The sequence below is a fragment of the Strongylocentrotus purpuratus genome, unplaced genomic scaffold, assembly GCF_000002235.5.
Source record: "Strongylocentrotus purpuratus isolate Spur 01 unplaced genomic scaffold, Spur_5.0 spur5_scaffold_7, whole genome shotgun sequence".
In the NCBI taxonomy this organism is placed as follows: Eukaryota; Metazoa; Echinodermata; class Echinoidea; order Camarodonta; family Strongylocentrotidae; genus Strongylocentrotus; species Strongylocentrotus purpuratus.
In genome coordinates this window covers 5913587-5933742 of record NW_022145613.1, presented here as the reverse complement: position 1 = coordinate 5933742, position 20156 = coordinate 5913587, and the positions used below count along the sequence as shown (strand labels likewise).

Sequence of the window (20156 nt, the reverse complement as noted above, 5' to 3'; positions counted from 1 at the left end):
CTGACTCGAGGGCGGTAGTTTGTTTGAACTGGTGAGCAAAGGGATTTGGTGGTGCACCGTCATTGGTGACTAGGGTTGTAGAAATGAGCTTTGCAACGTTGCACTTTGCAGTCATCTGAAGAAGTTATCTGAAGAAGTGAAACAAAAAAAATCATTTGAAGATTAGGAATATAAACAGTACTAAATGTTTGTTTTTGAAAAGTGTTAACCTTATTTATGAACGCATTTGACATAAAAAGTGTTCTGTCTATGCAACCCCAATGTAACATTTTCAAAGCAAAAAGATATGTCATAGAATTGCCAATTTACTCCAGGTGTGCCAATTTTGTGGGAATCAACAGTGTAGTGGCCAAGCGAGGTCAACCATCTATCCGGAGGAGCTTGAAATAACTCAGTACAGTAGTGTTAGGCTTTTTCAAACATTTTAGTTTGGCAATTCTTTCCTTACCCTGTATATGCTGGTGTTCCATACTTCTGCCACAATGCTGTTATGATGACAGAGCCGTAAACACTCCCCAAGGCCTAGTCTTTGCTGAACCAGGTATCACCGGAGGGCTGAAGTCCTGGGGTGATGTTACCGCTGTGTGTTGGATGATGAGGACAGCCTTCTGACTCGAGGGCGGTAGTTTGTTTGAACTGGTGAGCAAAGGGATATGGTGGTGCACTGTCATTGGTGACTAGGGTTGTAGAAGTGAGCTTTGCAATGTTGCGCTTTGCAGTCATCTGAAGAAGTTAACTGAAGAAGTGAAATTAAAAAAAATCATTTGAAGATTAGGAATATAAACAGTACTAAATGTTTCTTTTTTAAAAGTGTTAACATTATTAATGAAAGCATTTGACCTAAAAAGTATTCTGTCTATGCAACCCCAATGTAACATTTTCAAAGCAAAAAGATATGTCATAGAATTGCCAATTTACTCCAGGTGTGCCAATTTTGTGGGAATCAACAGTGTAGTGGCTGAGGTCAGCCATCTATCAGGAGGAGCTTGAAATAACTCTGTACAGTAGGGTTAGGCTTTTTCAAACATTTTAGTGTGGCAATCTTTCCTTACCCTGTGAAGGTCCCGATACATTACATGTATATGCTGGTGTTGCATACTTCTGCCACAATGCTGTTTTGGTGACAGAGCCGTAAACACTCCCCAAGGCCTAGTCTTTGCTGAACCAGGTATCACCGGAGGGCTGAAGTCCTGGGGTGATGTTACCGCTGTGTGTTGGACGATGAGGACAGCCTTCTGACTCGAGGGTAGCCTATCCGATAGGCGTCGGGCAAAATGGCAAGTGTACTAATCGCGTTTGGGAGACTGACATCGGCGCGGGCGTTAGCCCGAGCGCCTATCATCACTGGTCAATTCATCATTATTCGTGTATCGTATGTGTGACGAGCGTATTCTCATGCATGATTCATAAGACTAGCCTTATTTGGTGACCGATCACTTTGATTCAACCAATCAAATATCATCTCCGCGTTCCCCATCGCTCATTGGCCTATTTTTGTCCTTGCCACATAAATATTCATGAAAGAGCTTTGCAGGGGGTTCGTAGATTTTCTACGAACGAAACAAGGTACATAAAAGAAAATAAAACTTTTCGCGTGTACCAGTGATGATAGGCGCTCGGGCTGACCGTGCCAATGTTACTCTCCATATAAACGCGATTAGATTACTTGTAAAGCCCGACGCATATCGGATAGGCTAACTCGAGGGCGGTAGTTTGTTTCAACTGGTGAGCAAAGGGATATGGTGGTGCACTGTCATTGGTGACTAGGGTTGTAGAAATGAGCTTTGCAACGTTGCGCTTTGCAGTCATCTGAAGAAGTTATCTGAAGAAGTAAAATATAAAAAAATCATTTGAAGATTAGGAATATAAACAGTACTAAATGTTTCTTTTTTAAAAGTGTTAACATTATTAATGAACGCATTTGACATAAAAAGTATTCTGACTATGCAACCCCAATGTAACATTTTCAAAGCAAAAAGATATGTCATAGAATTGCCAATTTACTCCAGGTGTGCCAATTTTGTGGGAATCAACAGTGTAGTGGCCGAGGTCAGCCATCTATCAGGAGGAGCTTGAAATAATTCTGTACAGTAGAGTTAGGCTTTTTCAAACATTTTAGTTTGGCAATCTTTACTTACCCTGTAAAGGTCCCGATACATTACATGTATATGCTGGTGTTCCATACTTCTGCCACAATGCTGTTTTGGTGACAGAGCCGTAAACACTCCCCAAGGCCTAGTCTTTGCTGAACCAGGTATCACCGGAGGGCTGAAGTCCTGGGGTGATGTTACCGCTGTGTGTTGGACGATGAGGACAGCCTTCTGACTCGAGGGCGGTAGTTTGTTTCAACTGGTGAGCAAAGGAATATGGTGGTGCACTGTCATTGGTAACTAGGGTTGTAGAAATGAGCTTTGCAACGTTGCACTTTGCAGTCTTTTGAAGAAGTTATCTGAAGAAGTGAAATAAAAAAAATCATTTGAAGATTAGGAATATAAACAGTACTAAATGTTTCTTTTTTAAAAGTGTTAACATTATTAATGAAAGCATTTGACTTAAAAAGTATTCTGTCTATGCAACCCCAATGTAACATTTTCAAAGCAAAAAGAGATGTCATAGAATTGCCAAATTACTCCAGGTGTAAAGGGCCTCCTTCCTTTTTTTTCGAAAAAACAGGACGCTAAACATGTTTTATTTTTTTATTTGGCCTTTACAATAAATATCAAAATGCAATCTTAACAGCTTCGTGGTAACTATAATATGTAGGGATGACCTCTGTTTCCAATAAATCTAGTCCTTTGCTGTACACATGATCTATCATTGTTCCCTTCTCAGTAGTAGCATTTACAACATGCTGTTTGTAACCTTTATTACACATTAGCTTGTTTACCTGTGAAGAACCTTTAAACAAATCCTCATTAAAATCTCCCATCACAATACACCTAATGCTTCTTTTGTGTAATGCATTTAGCAAATTGTCTAATGATTCACAGAATGATTTGATACTATATGATGGAGGTCGATAAACAACTGAAATCACAACAGAAACTGGTTTGGTGACAAGAATTGCGATAAACTCTAAGTTGTCGACAGATATGTCTAATCTACTTGAATATGTATTCTTGATATACATTCCAACACCTCCATGCGATTGTTCTTTGAGTACATTTCCAACTCCAGAATTACAGTATGAAAGATGTCGTGGCTGATGATAAAATCGAAAGTTATCTAAAATAACGTCACAGAGATCATTATCATTAATCCATGTTTCGGTCAAGCAAATAAAATCTACATTCACAAATTGGCACTGGGATTTGAAATCGATAAAATGCTGTTTTAATCCTTGTACATTTTGCATTACCAAAGAAAAGTTATAATCGTGAATATCTTCAGAAGTTTCATTCTTGATAAACGGCTTCATAATCTCAATGCGTTCTTTAATTTCTGGATTACAATATATACGTTTAGGATCGAAATGTTCTATCACAAGTCCAGATAACGAAGTAACGCGACTAAGCCCAACATATGCCTGTCCAGATTGAAATACACTTTTTAATGATACAACAGCTTTGTCTAATGTCGAACCTTGTACTTTATGAATTGTGCAAGCATAAGCAAGTTTAAGTGGAAATTGTTTTCTCACATATTTCTTACCAATAGATTCTTGAGACATTTCGATTGAATGAATACCCACATCGGCCTTCTCAAAATTAACTTTGATGCAAACTGGATTCAAATTTGTATGATCCGTTATTATTTCTGTTACATTTCCAAAACATCCATTTGTCAGGCCTTTACTAACATCAATGTTCTTGAGCAACATCACTCTAGCATTAACTGCAATCCACAGATAAGAAGGCAACTGGGTTTTCATCTTTGTATAAGGTTTTTCCCGTATTTGATTTCCCTTTTTAACATCTTTGTCCATGTCTTGTGCTTTTACGCATATCACATCTCCACATTTTGTATGCAATAATTTCTTGTTCCAAGCATCTACTTCCTTGTTACATGCATAGATATGCAGAGCATTTTCACATTCTTCACCAGTCTCACAGGACTTGAGCATTGCTAGATCTTCATCACAGAGAATCTCATCCCCTTGTTTTACACGTAATCTATTTAAGAGAAGAGCGAATTGGGTATCGTCTTTTTGTCTCATAATGTCTTCAAGTTCTACTTTCTTGAAATTAGCATTCCACAATGCACCATTGAGTGTGTCTTTATATAAAGGAGTTCCTAAGACTGGAGGTAACTGATACATGTCTCCCACAGCAATAACTGAAACACCAGCAAAAGCAGTTTGATCGCGTGATTGTTTTATTTGTCGTAGGCGGCCGTGAATGTAAGACATTAACTTTTGATCTACCATTGATACTTCATCTATGATTAAAATTTGCAATTCAGCCAGCTTATTTCGAAGGACACTTATTTTCTCATCACTCAGCGGTTGATACAGTACTTGTGCATTGATTGGAATAGAAAGAATACTATGTATAGTATGGCCATTGATATTGTATGCAGCTACTCCGGTTGGAGCCATTTTCAATACTGAGACATCATCAGGATGTGGCAACATTCGGGCTAGTATACGTGTTGCTTCATAGTAAAGACATTTGATCAAATGACTCTTTCCAGTACCAGCACCTCCAGTTAGAAACATATGAAACGGTTCGACAGATTTTCCATTTACTCTATCTAAACACCACTGTCGTATTTTGTAAAAAACACTCTGTTGCTTCTCATTCAAAGACCTCATCAAAGAATGTCCATCTTGTTTGGAAATTTTTACAGAACGTAGTTCGATGCTATAGTCCTCTTTTTTCGCTTCATTCTTTAAATCAGGGATATCAAGATCTCCATCACAATCTTCGACATCTACATTTTCTTTGGGATGTTCAAGTAGCTCTACTTCCTTTTCCGGACATAAAAGACCCCATGCATCTTCGTATGGACCAAATTTGTCAAGATGCTCCTGTGCATGATCAATTGCATCGGCATTCATTTCAAACTTTTTTCGGTTAGTACAGACAATTGACCAGACTTTCTCCAATTCACGTCCACATATTTTCACAGAACCTGTCTCGTAGAACTCTTCATGTGTTTCAAATGTTGGGGGCTTTGATTGTCCATCTTCAAAATATGGCAGAAAGAGTTGCAAAATGCTCAAATAATATTTTTCTGGTGAGATGATGGGTGAGAATCGGGGATATCTTACAACTGCATCTCCTGTACGAGTACGCTTCTGAATATAGCCCAGATCGTTATCTAATTTAAAGACATTTTTACTTCTTGTACTTGGCTTTTGGGATGCAGTTAAGATTCTGTACTGAGAACAAAACGTTGCAAGACACATATCACTGAATTCTGTGTTTCTAGGTCGAGCTTTGTATCTGTCAAGCTTGCTAGGCATCCAAACATTCTCATCATCATCATTATCGTTATCTGGTCTGCTTTTTATAACGCTTAATGGTAAACTCATTCTGACAGGGTTGGGTCCAACAGGAATAAATTCCACTTTCCTAGAACATTCTTTCAATCTGAGACTGCAAACACGATAGACGCTTTCTTGAGCAGACACTTCACGATTTTGCATGTACACCTGGCCAAGTTTTTTCATGCTTTCCTTTGCGTTATCATTTCCCTCTTTCATTTCTGATAGTGTATGACTCAATAGCAATCCGATTTCTCGTTCAGCTTTTGACATGTAGGATACAATATAAGCCACGCATGCAAATACATTTGTTACGAACTGCAAATCCATGTTGGCATTCCAGCTTCTTAGTAGACTTGGATTAAACTGATTTACCCATACATCTTGTATTTTTCTTTTGATGATTATACTTTGTTGTGATGCTAATTCATTATGTGCATTCTCAAATTGATTTTGTGTAATGCCAAGCTTTTCAAAGAGATGGTTTACACTGTTGTACTCGATTCCATTGGATAATGCATCTTTAACTGAATTCAACAATTTCTCTGCATCATCTTTAGTCTTTTCAGAAGCTTTAACTTGATCATTATCATTTTCCTTATTTTGCACTTTCCCACAATCTTTAGCTGGAATCTCTTCAACGGGTGTTACAATGAATGTTTTTCCAGATGGTGGTCTCGGGAAATTAAATCTACATGCCTTCCCTGTTTTTGTGCAAGATTTAGAATGTTTCTTACTGTGTTGTTGGACCTTGCTTACTATTTCATGTAGTTCTTGATCTTCCTTTTCATCCGGTTTCTGGCAACAAATGTATTTATCTACGAATTGTACGACATCATCATCATTATCGATACCCAACTGTGGAGCATTTTGAACCCAGAACAAGGCATGAATGTGAGGGGAACCACGAGCTTGATACTCTACTCTCCAAAATGAATCAACTATTTTACCAATCGGTGCAGCGGGAGATAAAATAACTTTCTTCATAAAAGTGTGAAATCTTTTATCAAACATTCTGGCAACTGTTACTGGATTTGATCTTAAAAGATTACATTTCTCTGTATAGTCTAATTCACTCGATTCCCTGGTGTCTCCTTTTTGTCTAAGCAATGTATTCATTAATTCTGGCCATCTCATATCGGCAGATGAGAAAGAAGCAAACCATGTGGGCTTTCCAAGCTGTCTTACCATTGCGAGAACATCTTTTTGTGTCTTTTGCCAGAATGGAGGTGTTCCACGAATTTGCTTTAAAAATTTATAGCCCTTGTCTGATTTTAGTATTTTTTTAACTTTCTCTGCATCTTTCAAATCTGAGGCAGTTATTGAAGACGAATCATCTTTTTTGTTTGGACTTTGCCTTAATGCGATAGAAACTTGTGATATAACCTGTTGAATTTCATAAATATATTGTGCATAAAAGATATAATCTGTATTCTGAGCAAATCTGTTGTCCACGTGCATCAATCGGTTGTGCAGATAACGTCCCAATGTTATTTTTTCATCTCTTCTATCATGGAATGTTGGTTGACCTTTAGGAAATAATACTGGGAAACATTTGGCCTCATTGCTTTCATCTTGTAGAATTGATACAGGGCTTCTTCCTTCACAAGGAGCACAACATATTATGTCTTCAAAATACTGATCTAATATTTCCTGTCCAATATCTACTGGCTGGAGACACGAGTCTAACTGAATACCGCGTAATCGTTCTTCCATATCGTCTTCAGTGTCATTGTCACCTATTTTTTTTGGTACTTTACTGTTGTCTTGCATGTTTTCATTAGCATTTTTGTCTTTGGACAAAATGTAATCAATTTGTTCTTCCATTTCCTTCCAATATTTGGCTAAACGAGCTTTACCACCGATTTCCACTGCTTCTTCCTTTTCATTATCTTTTTCATTTCGTTCAAGTGAGTTTTCCCATTTATCATTTACTGTAACATCAAAATACCACTTATTATTTGCTTTTAAATACTGCAGAGCATTAAGCAAGTTAGATTTATCTACAAATCTGTACTCATAACAACCTTTGTAAGACAATTTTCTTTTCAGCTTAACACGGATCAATTGATCTTCAGTCTGTGGTCTTGGCAACATATCTACTGTTTCAAAAGTGTTTGAAGGGACACAAACAACTGGGCCATGAACACCATTTTGACCACCTTTGGGCAAAGCCATTAACTTCATAAAAGGGATATGTAGTGCAATCAAATGCTGTTCTAGAGTGTTTAAGTTGGCAAGTTCTTCTGGGACTTGATGTAATTGTAAATTATTTATGTTTGCTTCTCCAGGTACTTTTCCAGACCGCAACTTTCTGTGACAATTGTGGCATATCCACAGTGATGATCTGGCTGACTGGCGTATTTGACATTCTGATCTGCATTCTGAATTGCAAACATGCAAATATTTTTCACTTATACATGTCTGAAGTTTATAATTGGTCTTCATACATTTTATTACTTGGTTCTCAAAGAGAAGTTTAAAGCAAACACAGCAAACAAATTCTGGACCATGAGAAATAATCTTCCTAAACTCCTGTAGTACATTATCAAACTCGGACATTTTGAATTTATTAACTAGAGCTCTTTTAAGATTCTGTTTCATTACTTTTTGTCTATATTTTTCTATTTTTTTATATTTAATATTTAACCTCATCAGTATCTTTTCCCTTAGTTTCTTATTTGTGTATCTAGTTTGGGACAGGGATTTCATAGCTGTCTTTTGTTTTTGTTTAAAATGCATATCCTCCAAGTATCTCTTTCTCATGCTTATTTTCATAGAAGCCTTTTTTTGTTGTTTAAAATGCATATCCTCCAAGTATCTCTTTCTCATGCTTATTTTCATAGAAGCCTTTTTTTGTTGTTTAAAATGCATATCCTCCAAGTATCTCTTTCTCATGCTCATTTTCATAGAAGCTTTTTGCTTTTGTTTAAAATTCTTGTTGTTATGGTACATATGCTTCATTTTATTTCGCATGGTGGTTTTTAAATTTTCTTTGAACTGTTCATTTGTCCTATATTTCTGTTTATTTAAATCAAGAGTTTTTTGTTTATACCGTTTATCAGAGTGATATTTTTCTTTCATAGAAGTGACCTGTTTTTTCCTAAAACTTGGATCTTGTTTGTACTTTCTGTTCTGTCTTTGTTTGTTATAACTTGCCTTCTTTGAATTGCATGATGAATCAGTGTCTTTCTCTTCCCTGTATTTTTGTTTTACTTGATTTTTTTTGGTCATTTTCCAGATTACATCATGATGATATTTATCCCTCTCCATAATTGATCTCTTCATTTTACGTATGTTTGCATTGAGAACTTGCTTTTTTTTCTTACTATTTCTGTCTATTGCCTTTGTCACAGCTCGTCTTTCTCTCATTCGCTCTTTATTGTTATTCTTTTTTCGATTATAATTTTTTCTTTTACGTTTTTTCCTTGAATTGTCAGCATTTGAATTTTGTTTTGTTTCAGTAGTCTTTCCTTGCTTGAAATTTTCACATAAATTTCCACTTGTTTTTTTCACATCATCGTCTTTTCTTTTCCCCAATTTAGTTTTTAGAACTTCATTACCAAGGTCAACATCGACTTTTGCATCATTTTCAATGTTACTCAATTTTCGTTTTTTGCTTAAAGTTGAGTTGGACTTCTGAACTTTGTCTGCTGGATTCAATTTATTTGAGTCATTTGCACACTTGGTACAATTTTTTGAGTCTCCTTTTTGTTCATTTACATATTCTGTATTTATAGAGTCATTTCCGTTCAGAAGACAACTATTATTTAGCTGTGGTTCTTTTAGTTTGGTTAAGGTAATTGTCACACTCTTCAGTTTTAATTCCTGACCGTTATAATGTACATCATGAATGATTGTTTCATTTGCTTCTTCAGGGAAGACAAATACATTTGGGTTATCAATCATCTTTTGTGGGGAAACACTCTCATCCAATATTTGAACTTCATCAAAGCTTTCACAATGTATGGAACATCCAGAGCTTCCAGACTGACTTTCACTGTGCGTATTTGACGAAGGAATTGGATTACAAACAAAATCCTGTAACTGTGGATAGCCTTTCAAGGTTTCATTCTTACCGGAAGTTGCTTTAGCACATACACTAGTTACTTCATATTCGGTGTGCAGGGGGCATCCCATTGATTTTGCTAACCTCATGCAATGCTTGTACACACCTTGCCAGCTTTGAGTACGAAGTACAACACTGTGTCCGTTACAACTCAGGAAACCTCGACTGCTTCTGGAATGTGAATCAAATATAAAGAAACCATCTTGACCAGATAATACAATGAAAGTACTTCTAGCAAATGTCACAAAACATGCATCAGAATCAGTACAGAGTTCTTTTTTGAGTCCTTGCTTCAATGTCATCGAAAGAGACTGGGCCAATATCAATTCATCTCCATCTAACAATCCAGTGACTGGTTCACGGCGTACTATGTTAAACAATTCATTGTACGCATCCAAATATTCAAATAGATCAGATATCAATAAGTATTGGTTGTCGAGTGAAGTGGATCGCCGTATGTAACAGTATAATTCATTACCGTTATTCAAAATCCTGTCTAGATCTGTACTTTTCCAATCATTGGCATTTTTTACCTTGCTATACAACAGTGCAGAAAGTGAATTGGTAACACACTGCTTTCCACTTAAGTCACCAAATCTTGTATCACCTTGATTGAATGTCCCTTGGGCAACAAGCGTTATTTGTGTATCGACTCTCGTGCATTTGTCTTTGTGATCACTTTCAAGGATTTCGTCCTTGGTGTTACGTTCGTTGTGAACGACTGATTCAGACTGATTACTTGCACACTGTTCATATGTCATGTCCAAAAGATTTGCAGTACCTTTCCTCTCATCGTGATTTATCGTACCAGTCTCCAACGTGAGCCTACGTTTTTTTCCGTTTGGATCAACATGGTTTTGAAATGTTTCAGGAGACTTATCCACTACTTCATCAATTTCTTCCACTATCTGCGACTTGGATCTACACTTCTTCAACACATGCTTTACTTTAACATCAGCCTGAATTGATTGACATGGCAAAGTTCTCTTTGACGTTCTATCTTCTTTAGTTGTTCTTGTCTGTTCCAATGAATTGAAATTGACAAAATCTACAGATTCAACAACATTAAAATGAACATTTCCTGTGTACAGTATATAAATTCCCTTATCAGATGTAACAATATTGATTCTTCCAGGTTTCTTTGCGGAGTACAATTGCCAACATGGTACTTGGTCATTGTATGAATAAATATCAGTATCGATTAAATTTGCTAAAGCGCTAATTTCAGTGTCTGTAGCCCACGTTCCGTCTTCCTTTATTCTACGTTTCAAAACATATTCTCTGACTGTTCTATATTCTTGCCTCAATGTATTACTAAACATGTCCTTGGTTTGCAATAAATGTTTCACAGTGGCATTTCTTAGAATTGCATGATTACGCTCAGTTCCAGAAATTACATAGGAAATTGCACGAAAGAAACAATTGCCATCACCAGTAATTTGTTTACTCTGTAAAGGAACTCCAATAGAGCTATTTCTATCTAACCTTGAATCACAGCCTTTGCCTTTATATCTGATATTCAGTTTTGAACAAATGTTCTGTTTGTCATTATTCTGGAGGGGTACAAATTTGAAATCTTTATCTGGTCTATCACGTAATCCAAGATCTGCTACAAATTCAACTTCTGTTTCTGTTTCATCAGTACATGTGTACATATTAGCATCTATTGCCTTTTCAATGTCTTCATCTTTGATATTTGAATCTGAAGAAGATTCTAAAGGATTCCTTGAATGAGCATGATCCTTAAATGACATACCAGTATCATTGTCTGTACCATCTTTTACTGTATCAAAGCTTTTATTCTTCAGGTCATTGTCAAACACTGCATCTTCTGGTACACCATCTGAAACATATGAAAAATCATTTTTCATCATATCATCATTTTCCAATACCAATTCACAGACACTGTCTACTGGTTCATTTCTGGGCATATCAATTGGTCTATCACAAACATTGAAAGGCATATTGCGTTCTGGTAAAACACTTCTATCGAATAAATCACATCCAGGACTTGTGTCTGTATCACTATCAGATTCTATACATTTTCTTGCACACGAACGTTTCACTGGTATATGAACATCACTGCCACTATCATCGTCTGTTTCAATTTCCCTATTTTCATCAAAATTTGATTTCAACAGATTATTCTTTGAATCGTCCTGCACAACTCTATCTGAACCTTTGTTGTCTTTCATATTGCAAATATGCTGGTCTGAGTGTTCATCATTTTTACATGTATTTGGATCAAGTCCTTTGTCACTTGCATTCATAGATTTCTTTGTATCCAGCTTCTCATTCTTTACTGCTAATTCTATTCCTTCATCTTTGTCAAATCTAATCTCTGATTTATCACAAGAGTGATTTCCATCAGTGCCTTTTTTCCCGGCTTTGGAAGACTGACCTTTCATGTTCCTTTTTCGACCTCTTCCTCTTTTACCTCCTGCGTAGACTCTGTATCGTCTCAAATCCTGCATCTTTTCCAGAATGTTGCAAGTTCTTTGGTTAGAGCGTTGATCAGAATCTGGTTTTGACAATGGAGACAAACTAGCAGTTACGTCAGCGTATGATTGATTTTGCATTCTTTCCATTTCTTCACAGGCTTCATTGTAAACCTTCATAGAATGTAGAGATTGCACACTGCAAGCATAAATGCTCAATAGATTTTCTGCATAGGATTGCACACTGACATCTTCTTCTTCATTTTTCATTTTCTGCTTCACCTTACACTCTTTTTTGTGTACTGTGTTTTTTCTCTTACGACTCCCATAAAATGTCTTGAATGCTTTGCCAATGTAGGTAACACCTGGTTCCAACAATACACCCTGAATTGATCTTTTCTGCCTTTTGTCCTGTTCATTTTCTTCTTTTGAATTTGAATGCAATCTTTCTTCTCTTTTTCTTGCCATCAGTTTTGCTCTCTTGCATTTCACTTTCACCCATTTATCGTCAACTTCTTCATTGAGCAAGTTTTGATCTATGAAATGAGACAGATTGTCTGTTACACCATTTTCATATCTGCTACATGGCTCTGCAAACAGCGTGCTCCTTTTTACTTTAACATACCTCTTCTTTGATGTCCTTACTCGTCTTGTCTGTTTGAAGATCTCCATGTTCTCATCGTCATTGTCATCATCATCTGCTGACATGAGAGGCTCATATCTGTTATAATGAGATGGAATACATACTTTGTCAAATATTCGATCGCCAATATTGCTATGACCACAGCATGAGCAAATCCAAATCAATCTCTGGTCAGCAAGTTTGTCATTGTTCAAGTATTCCTCACATGTCACATGGAAATGGTTGGTACAAGACTCGCATGTTACATAGTTGTCACTTTTATTGATCTTATCCATGCAATAACATTCATCAACATCTGTGTTGATCATCGATGTGTAACTGGAAAGCATGCTTAGAATCTCATGAACAATAGAGCTGAATTGAGTGGCAGCCATTTTCAATCTCTTTATCGCAATAGGCATAAAATGCACAATATTAAAAGTTTACAGTCTAATTAGTAATATTCAAATAAATGCCTTGATGTGTTTTGGATGTACAAGAAGGTAATACTTTTAAAGATTTCACGTACGAATCTTTGTATCTATTCTGCAATATATCTCTTCAAAGTGCAATACTTTATTAAAAACTTTTAGTTCCCTGACAATTTTTAAAATCTGTTTGTCAATGAAGCAGACTCGCAAGTGGACTCTGTTACTCTCGATGCAAAATTGTTTATCCCCTTTTCACACTTAAGGGTTTATTATAATGTTATTTTCCTTGTAATAAAAGTCACTTAATACAAACACTGAATATCTTATCAAAATTTCCTTCAACTCTCTTCTTTATCAACAAACTTTAGTTAATTACTTGAATATTAGTTATATTAACACGTTTCCTACTCTCGATGAAACTACTTAAGCTTATATGTTTTTCCTAAACCTTGTTCTCTTACTTCAATTTTTCTACTTTTGTTATTTATCAAGCTCACTTTAAAAAAAAGAAAAGAAAATCTGTGATCAAATATTTTTTTTCCAACCACTCAAGCCCACTTGTATTTTTCTACCTTGATCTCTTTAATAATTTCCTTATTCTTTTTATTTATCACGCTCCCTTCTTTTCTCCAAAACTCTGTAAATGATAAAATACCTTCTCTGCAACTTCTCAAGCCCACTTGTATATCTGAACCTTATTCTCTTCAATTTTCCTCACCCTTTTTTTCTTTTTTTTTAATATGTTCAACTTATCAAAGACACCTCCTTTTCTCTAAACTCTGTAAGTTCTGGACTTTATTCTCTTACTTCAACTTTTCTCACGCTTTTGTAATTAATCAAGCTTACCTCTTTCTTAAATTAAAAAAAAAAGTGTCATCAAATATCCTCTATCAAAGTTCTTAAGCCCACTTTATTTCTCAATCTTGTTCTCTGGCTTTAATTTTCCTCACGAATATGTAATTTACCAAGTTCCGGTCTTTTTATTCTAAAAACTCTCTAATCAAATATTTTCTTTCCAACCACCTAAGCTCACTTGTATTTACGTTTCCTCTTACTTCAATTTTCCTCAATCTTTTTGTAATTTATCAGGGATTTTTTAAACAAAATCTGTGAATGATCAAATACCCTCTCTGCAACTACTCAAGCCCACTTGTATCTCTGCACTTAATTCTCTTCAATTCTCCACACTTGACTTCAGTATGTATAATTTATCAGTCACTTCCTTTTTTTTTTCTAACTCTATAAACTTTTGAACCTTACTCTCTTCAATCGTCCTCACTCTTTGTAATTTAAAGCTTACTCCTTTCTTTAAAAAAACCTCTCTGTAATAAAATATGCTCTTTCAAACTACTCAAGGTTACTTGTTCTCTTGACTTCAATTTTACTCACTCTCTTTGTAATTTTTCAAACTCACTGCTTTTTCTTTTAACTTAAAAACCTCTGTAATCAAATATCTTCTATCCAACTACTCTAGTTCACTTGTATTTCTAAACCTTCTTTTCTTTCTTCAATTTTCCCCACCCCTTTTTCAATTTTACCACGCTTACTTCCTTTTAAAAAAAATCTGTAAACGATCAAATATCCTGCTTTTCTTCTGATTAATTAATCTTATCACTGGTTAATGAATTTCCAATACGCTCACCCAAAGTTCTTTGTAAGCAAACACACTTTATTGTATCCCTACAACTGAAAATATCCCAAGTTTGTTTCCCACTTTTTGCAAACTTGCCTTTTATTTCTCAAAACTGTAATTTGATAAATTGTATTTATTCCTATCAAGCCTGTTTGTTTTTCTAACACACTGTCCCTGTTATTGCTTATTTATCCAGGAGTCTCACCTGGTTCCTGTTATTGCTTATTTATCCAGGAGTTTCACCTGGTTCCTGTTATTGCTTATATATCCAGGAGTCTCACCTGGTTCCTGTTATTGCTTATATATCCAGGAGTTTCACCTGCTTCCTGTTATTGATTATATATCCAGGAGTTTCACCTGGTTCCTGTTATTGATTATATATCCAGGAGTCTCACCTGGTTCCTGTTTTCTTTTTCAGATATTTCTTTTCTTTTTCGGATTTTTTTTCTGTGGATTCTTTATACAACTCTACCACGGTCTCCCGTGGGTGAAATGTGATGAAATGGATAAAGACGCACACCCTTCTTGAGTGTGGGACACTCTCTTCTGAGAGCAGGATCTCTTCTGAGATTAGGAAAAGAGGTGAGATGAAGGTTCTTTGGTTCAAATGTATACAATGAAAAGATGTCAACATAAAACAATTACTTTTCCAGGAGACAAACACAAACACATAAGTGACAGCCAGACACCTGTAACGAGAGGGGGTAAATATTAAAAGGTTTGTTAAAATGAAAAGGAGCATCATCCATCTTTCAGAAGGCAAAAATTTTAACGTTTGTGAGGTAAGATTATGCTACAATACATTCAAGATAGTTCAAGTTCAAGTGCTAGTTCAAATACAAGTTCAAAATAGTTCAAGATGGTTCAAATAGTTCAAGATAGTTCAAATAGTTCAAGATGGTTCAAGATAGTTCAAGATAGTTCAAGTGCAAGTGCAAGTTCAAGTGCTAGTTCAAGTGCAAGTTCAAGTGCAAGTTCTTTGGATAGTTCAAGATAGTTCAAAATAGTTCAAGATAGTTCAAATAGTTCAAGATAGTTCAAGATAGTTCAAGTGCAAGTTCAAGTGCTAGTTCAAGTGCAAGTTCAAGTGCAAGTTCAAGTGTAAGTTCAAGTGCAAGTTCAAGTGCAAGTTCTTTGGAGAGTTCTTTCGAGAGTAAACCCTCGCGATGTAAACAGAATAGCAACACTCATTAACTGTCCAACAGTAAGAGCTCTATTCACCTCTGCCTCCTTGCTTCTGTCTCAGTAACTGTCCAACAGTAACAGCTCTATTCACCTCTTCCTCCTTGCTTGTCTCTCAATAACTGTCCAACAGTAACAACTCTATTTACCTCTGCCTCCTTGCTTCTCTCTCATTAACTGTCCAACAGTAAGAGTTCTATTCACCTCTGCCTCCTTGCTTCTGTGTCAGTAACTGTCCAACAATAAGAGTTCTATTTACCTCTGCCTCCTTGCTTCTCTCTCATTAACTGTCCAACAGTAAGAGTTCTATTCACCTCTGCCTCCTTGCTTCTGTGTCAGTAACTGTCCAACAGTAAGAGCTCTATTCACCTCTGCCTCCTTGCTTCTGTCTCAGTAACTGTCCAACAGTAACAGCTCTATTCACCTCTTCCTCCTTGCTTGTCTCTCAATAACTGTCCAACAGTAACAACTCTATTTACCTCTGCCTCCTTGCTTCTCTCTCATTAACTGTCCAACAGTAAGAGCTCTATTCACCTCTGCCTCCTTGCTTCTGTGTCAGTAACTGTCCAACAATAAGAGTTCTATTTACCTCTGCCTCCTTGCTTCTCTCTCATTAACTGTCCAACAGTAAGAGTTCTATTCACCTCTGCCTCCTTGCTTCTGTGTCAGTAACTGTCCAACAGTAAGAGCTCTATTCACCTCTGCCTCCTTGCTTCTGTCTCAGTAACTGTCCAACAGTAACAGCTCTATTCACCTCTTCCTCCTTGCTTGTCTCTCAATAACTGTCCAACAGTAACAACTCTATTTACCTCTGCCTCCTTGCTTCTCTCTCATTAACTGTCCAACAGTAAGAGCTCTATTCACCTCTGCCTCCTTGCTTCTGTGTCAGTAACTGTCCAACAATAAGAGTTCTATTTACCTCTGCCTCCTTGCTTCTCTCTCATTAACTGTCCAACAGTAAGAGTTCTATTCACCTCTGCCTCCTTGCTTCTGTGTCAGTAACTGTCCAACAGTAAGAGCTCTATTCACCTCTGCCTCCTTGCTTCTGTCTCAGTAACTGTCCAACAGTAACAGCTCTATTCACCTCTTCCTCCTTGCTTGTCTCTCAATAACTGTCCAACAGTAACAACTCTATTTACCTCTGCCTCCTTGCTTCTCTCTCATTAACTGTCCAACAGTAAGAGCTCTATTCACCTCTGCCTCCTTGCTTCTGTGTCAGTAACTGTCCAACAATAAGAGTTCTATTTACCTCTGCCTCCTTGCTTCTCTCTCATTAACTGTCCAACAGTAAGAGTTCTATTCACCTCTGCCTCCTTGCTTCTGTGTCAGTAACTGTCCAACAGTAAGAGCTCTATTCACCTCTGCCTCCTTGCTTCTGTCTCAGTAACTGTCCAACAGTAACAGCTCTATTCACCTCTTCCTCCTTGCTTGTCTCTCAATAACTGTCCAACAGTAACAACTCTATTTACCTCTGCCTCCTTGCTTCTCTCTCATTAACTGTCCAACAGTAAGAGTTCTATTCACCTCTGCCTCCTTGCTTCTGTGTCAGTAACTGTCCAACAATAAGAGTTCTATTTACCTCTGCCTCCTTGCTTCTCTCTCATTAACTGTCCAACAGTAAGAGTTCTGTTCACCTCTGCCTCCTTGCTTCTGTGTCAGTAACTGTCCAACAGTAAGAGCTCTATTCACCTCTGCCTCCTTGCTTCTGTCTCAGTAACTGTCCAACAGTAACAGCTCTATTCACCTCTTCCTCCTTGCTTGTCTCTCAATAACTGTCCAACAGTAACAACTCTATTTACCTCTGCCTCCTTGCTTCTCTCTCATTAACTGTCCAACAGTAAGAGTTCTATTCACCTCTGCCTCCTTGCTTCTGTGTCAGTAACTGTCCAACAATAAGAGTTCTATTTACCTCTGCCTCCTTGCTTCTCTCTCAGTAACTGTCCAACAGTAAGAGTAGATCTATCAAATCTGAAATGGAAAGATTCAAACACCACATTACATCCCAAACTGCTACTTAGACCGAAATCAATAACTTTTGTAAGAACCAACAGTTCAGAAATAATGTTAATATCAATATTTTGTTTAGGTACAGTACTTCAATGCATTTTCATTTTAAGCTCTTTTCCTGTTTCAAATTGTACCATTTCTGTAATGACATTATCATGGGTGGTGGCACAACATAAATTTTTAACTGACCAATGTCTAAACCTCATCTACTTTGTGGATGACTTTTCAGTTTAAACAAGGCATTAGCGATGTTGTGTCTCGCCCACTTGTGAAAATAACTAGAATATCGCAATGTCCATTGCCATCTATAAGAATTGTAGGGCCTATCGCAAGCTGATTTTGAAATATCTGCCATAGAATGCAACATCCCATAAACTTTGAGAAGGGGTATTACATGATATGCTACTGCCTTTCACCTGCTTCCACTGCATCTACTCCCTCCCCCTTTGATACGAGTAGAATTATTGCATTGATATTTTACATGTGTGAAGGTAAAATGTGTTTGTGTTTGTAGTGTAGCTGAGGTTGCAGGTAAACTTTAACGCTTGACCTCAAATGACTTTTGACCTCTCTATGTGCCAATGTTCAACCTGTGACTCCCCCCCCCCCCCCCCCCCCCCCCCCCCCACACACTCCAGCAAAACATAGAGAGTCATAGACAGAAATAACCGTCTGGTGTGGGTCATTTCTTTAATCAAACTGACATTTGTTGATTAAAAGCACTAGAAATAAAAAAAGAAAAGACAAAAACAATTGCATTTTATAAAAAACCAATATGAATATATTACAAAAATAAATACAAATAGTGAGCCCTCATTCAAGACCAGTTTTGGTCATGCGATTGCATTGCGAAAAAAACGTTGTGAAATCGCTCACAAAAGGTTGATCATCTAGCATATACGGTAAGTATTGGTGTGTACTGAAAGGTTCTGGATCATCAAAATGATGAGAAATTTGACCCAGTCATGGTAAAGTTACAAGCACTGTACACAGAAAGATGTATATGGGACTATGCGACACATGCGCAATATCTATCCACTCCGGATAGATATAATAATTTACCAAATATATCAATTAGTATCAAAATTTGTATCATCAGGTATTAGTCAAAACATATTCTTTCACATGATTGTTAAAAAAAGGTACCATTTCATTTTTTGAGAGGGGGGCTTTTCCAAAACTGGTCTATACCTTTACTGACATAATTAAAAGTAACTTGGTAGTGTCAAAAAGTTATATAGAAAATTTCTTAAAGCCATAGCTTTCGTATTCTGCATTCAATTGTTCCCAATTATGCGGATCTGTTTCATTCCATCATAGCTTTAATTTAAAAACTACTTGACTTCAGCCTTTCTAAGCATATCAACTTACTTTCTGCAACTCTCTCTTCAACTCTCAGTAACCTAAAATACAAACAAAACAAAACAAAAAATTACATTTAATAAAATACCAATATCAATATATTACAATAAATACAAATAATGAGCCCTCATTCATAATGCTAAATGACATAAATAAAACAAGTCAACGCAAAGCATAGCATCCCCTCGCAGGGTACATACTGGGAAATCAAACTAAGGCCATGTTTTGATGCCATGTACTTTCATATCAAATTTGATTAAAATCCGTCAAACATTACTAAAGTTATCGATATCAGAAACCAGATTCGCATATTTAATGAGCTATGACCTTTGACCTACATACTCCGAAATTGAACTTATGCTGTGTTTTTATACCATGTACCTTCATATCGAATTTCATGAAAATCCATCAAATAATACTAAAGTTATCAAACAGAAACCAGATTCACATATTTAATGAGCTATGACCTTTGACCTACATACTGGGAAATCAAACTTAGGCCGTGTTTTGATGCCATGTACCTTCATATCAAATTTGATTAAAATCTGTCAAACATTACTAAAGTTATCGATTGGAAACCAGATTCGCATATTTAATGAGCTATGACCTTTGACCTACATACTCGGAAATTGAACTTATGCTGTGTTTTTATACTATGTACCTTCATATCGAATTTCATGAAAATCCATCAAATAATACTAAAGTTATCAAACAGAAACCAGATTCGCATATTTAATGAGCTATGACCTTTGACCTACATACTCCGAAACTGAACTTATGCTGTATTTTGATAGCATGTACCTTCCTATCAAATTTCATTAAAATCCGTCAAACATTACTAAAGTTATCGAATAGAAACCAGATTTGCACATTTAATGAACTATGACCTTTGACCTACATACTCCGAAACTGAACTTAGGCCGTATTTTGATAGCATGTACCTTCATATCAAATTTGATTAAAATCTGTCAAACATTACTAAAG

At 36.5% G+C, this 20156-nt stretch overlaps 1 protein-coding gene and 1 long non-coding RNA gene across 13 annotated transcripts; both read right to left on the bottom strand.

The window, feature by feature from the left end:
- Nucleotides 1-1746: 1746 nt before the first annotated feature.
- LOC105443335 lies at nt 1747-15510 on the bottom strand. Of its 12 annotated transcripts, XR_004061987.1 has the most exons (6): nt 12561-15510; nt 11899-12018; nt 11254-11340; nt 9604-9668; nt 2139-2449; nt 1747-1822 (listed from the first exon to the last, which is right to left on the bottom strand). XR_004061987.1 is itself a non-coding variant. In XM_030973751.1 (2 exons), the coding sequence occupies exons 1-2, from the start codon at nt 11150-11152 to the stop codon at nt 1819-1821; spliced, it is 1575 nt and encodes a 524-aa protein (XP_030829611.1). In that variant the 5' UTR covers nt 11153-11246; the 3' UTR covers nt 1747-1818. The 12 variants fall into 12 exon arrangements, 2 of the variants coding, with proteins under 2 accessions (XP_030829611.1, XP_030829612.1); XR_004061990.1 differs by lacking the exon at nt 2139-2449; XR_004061985.1 differs by lacking the exon at nt 11254-11340 and having other exon boundaries at nt 9582-9668.
- Nucleotides 15511-15860: 350 nt separating this feature from the next.
- Nucleotides 15861-19505, bottom strand: LOC115919930. Its single transcript, XR_004062069.1, has 2 exons — nt 19182-19505; nt 15861-17771 (listed from the first exon to the last, which is right to left on the bottom strand). It is a non-coding gene; the product is annotated as an uncharacterized LOC115919930 (long non-coding RNA).
- Nucleotides 19506-20156: the final 651 nt, after the last annotated feature.

Excerpts from the sequence above, each read along its gene's own strand:
- LOC105443335 (XM_030973751.1), bottom strand. The coding sequence starts at position 11,152 with ATGTACACATGTACTGATGAAACAGAAACAGAAGTTGAATTTGTAGCA.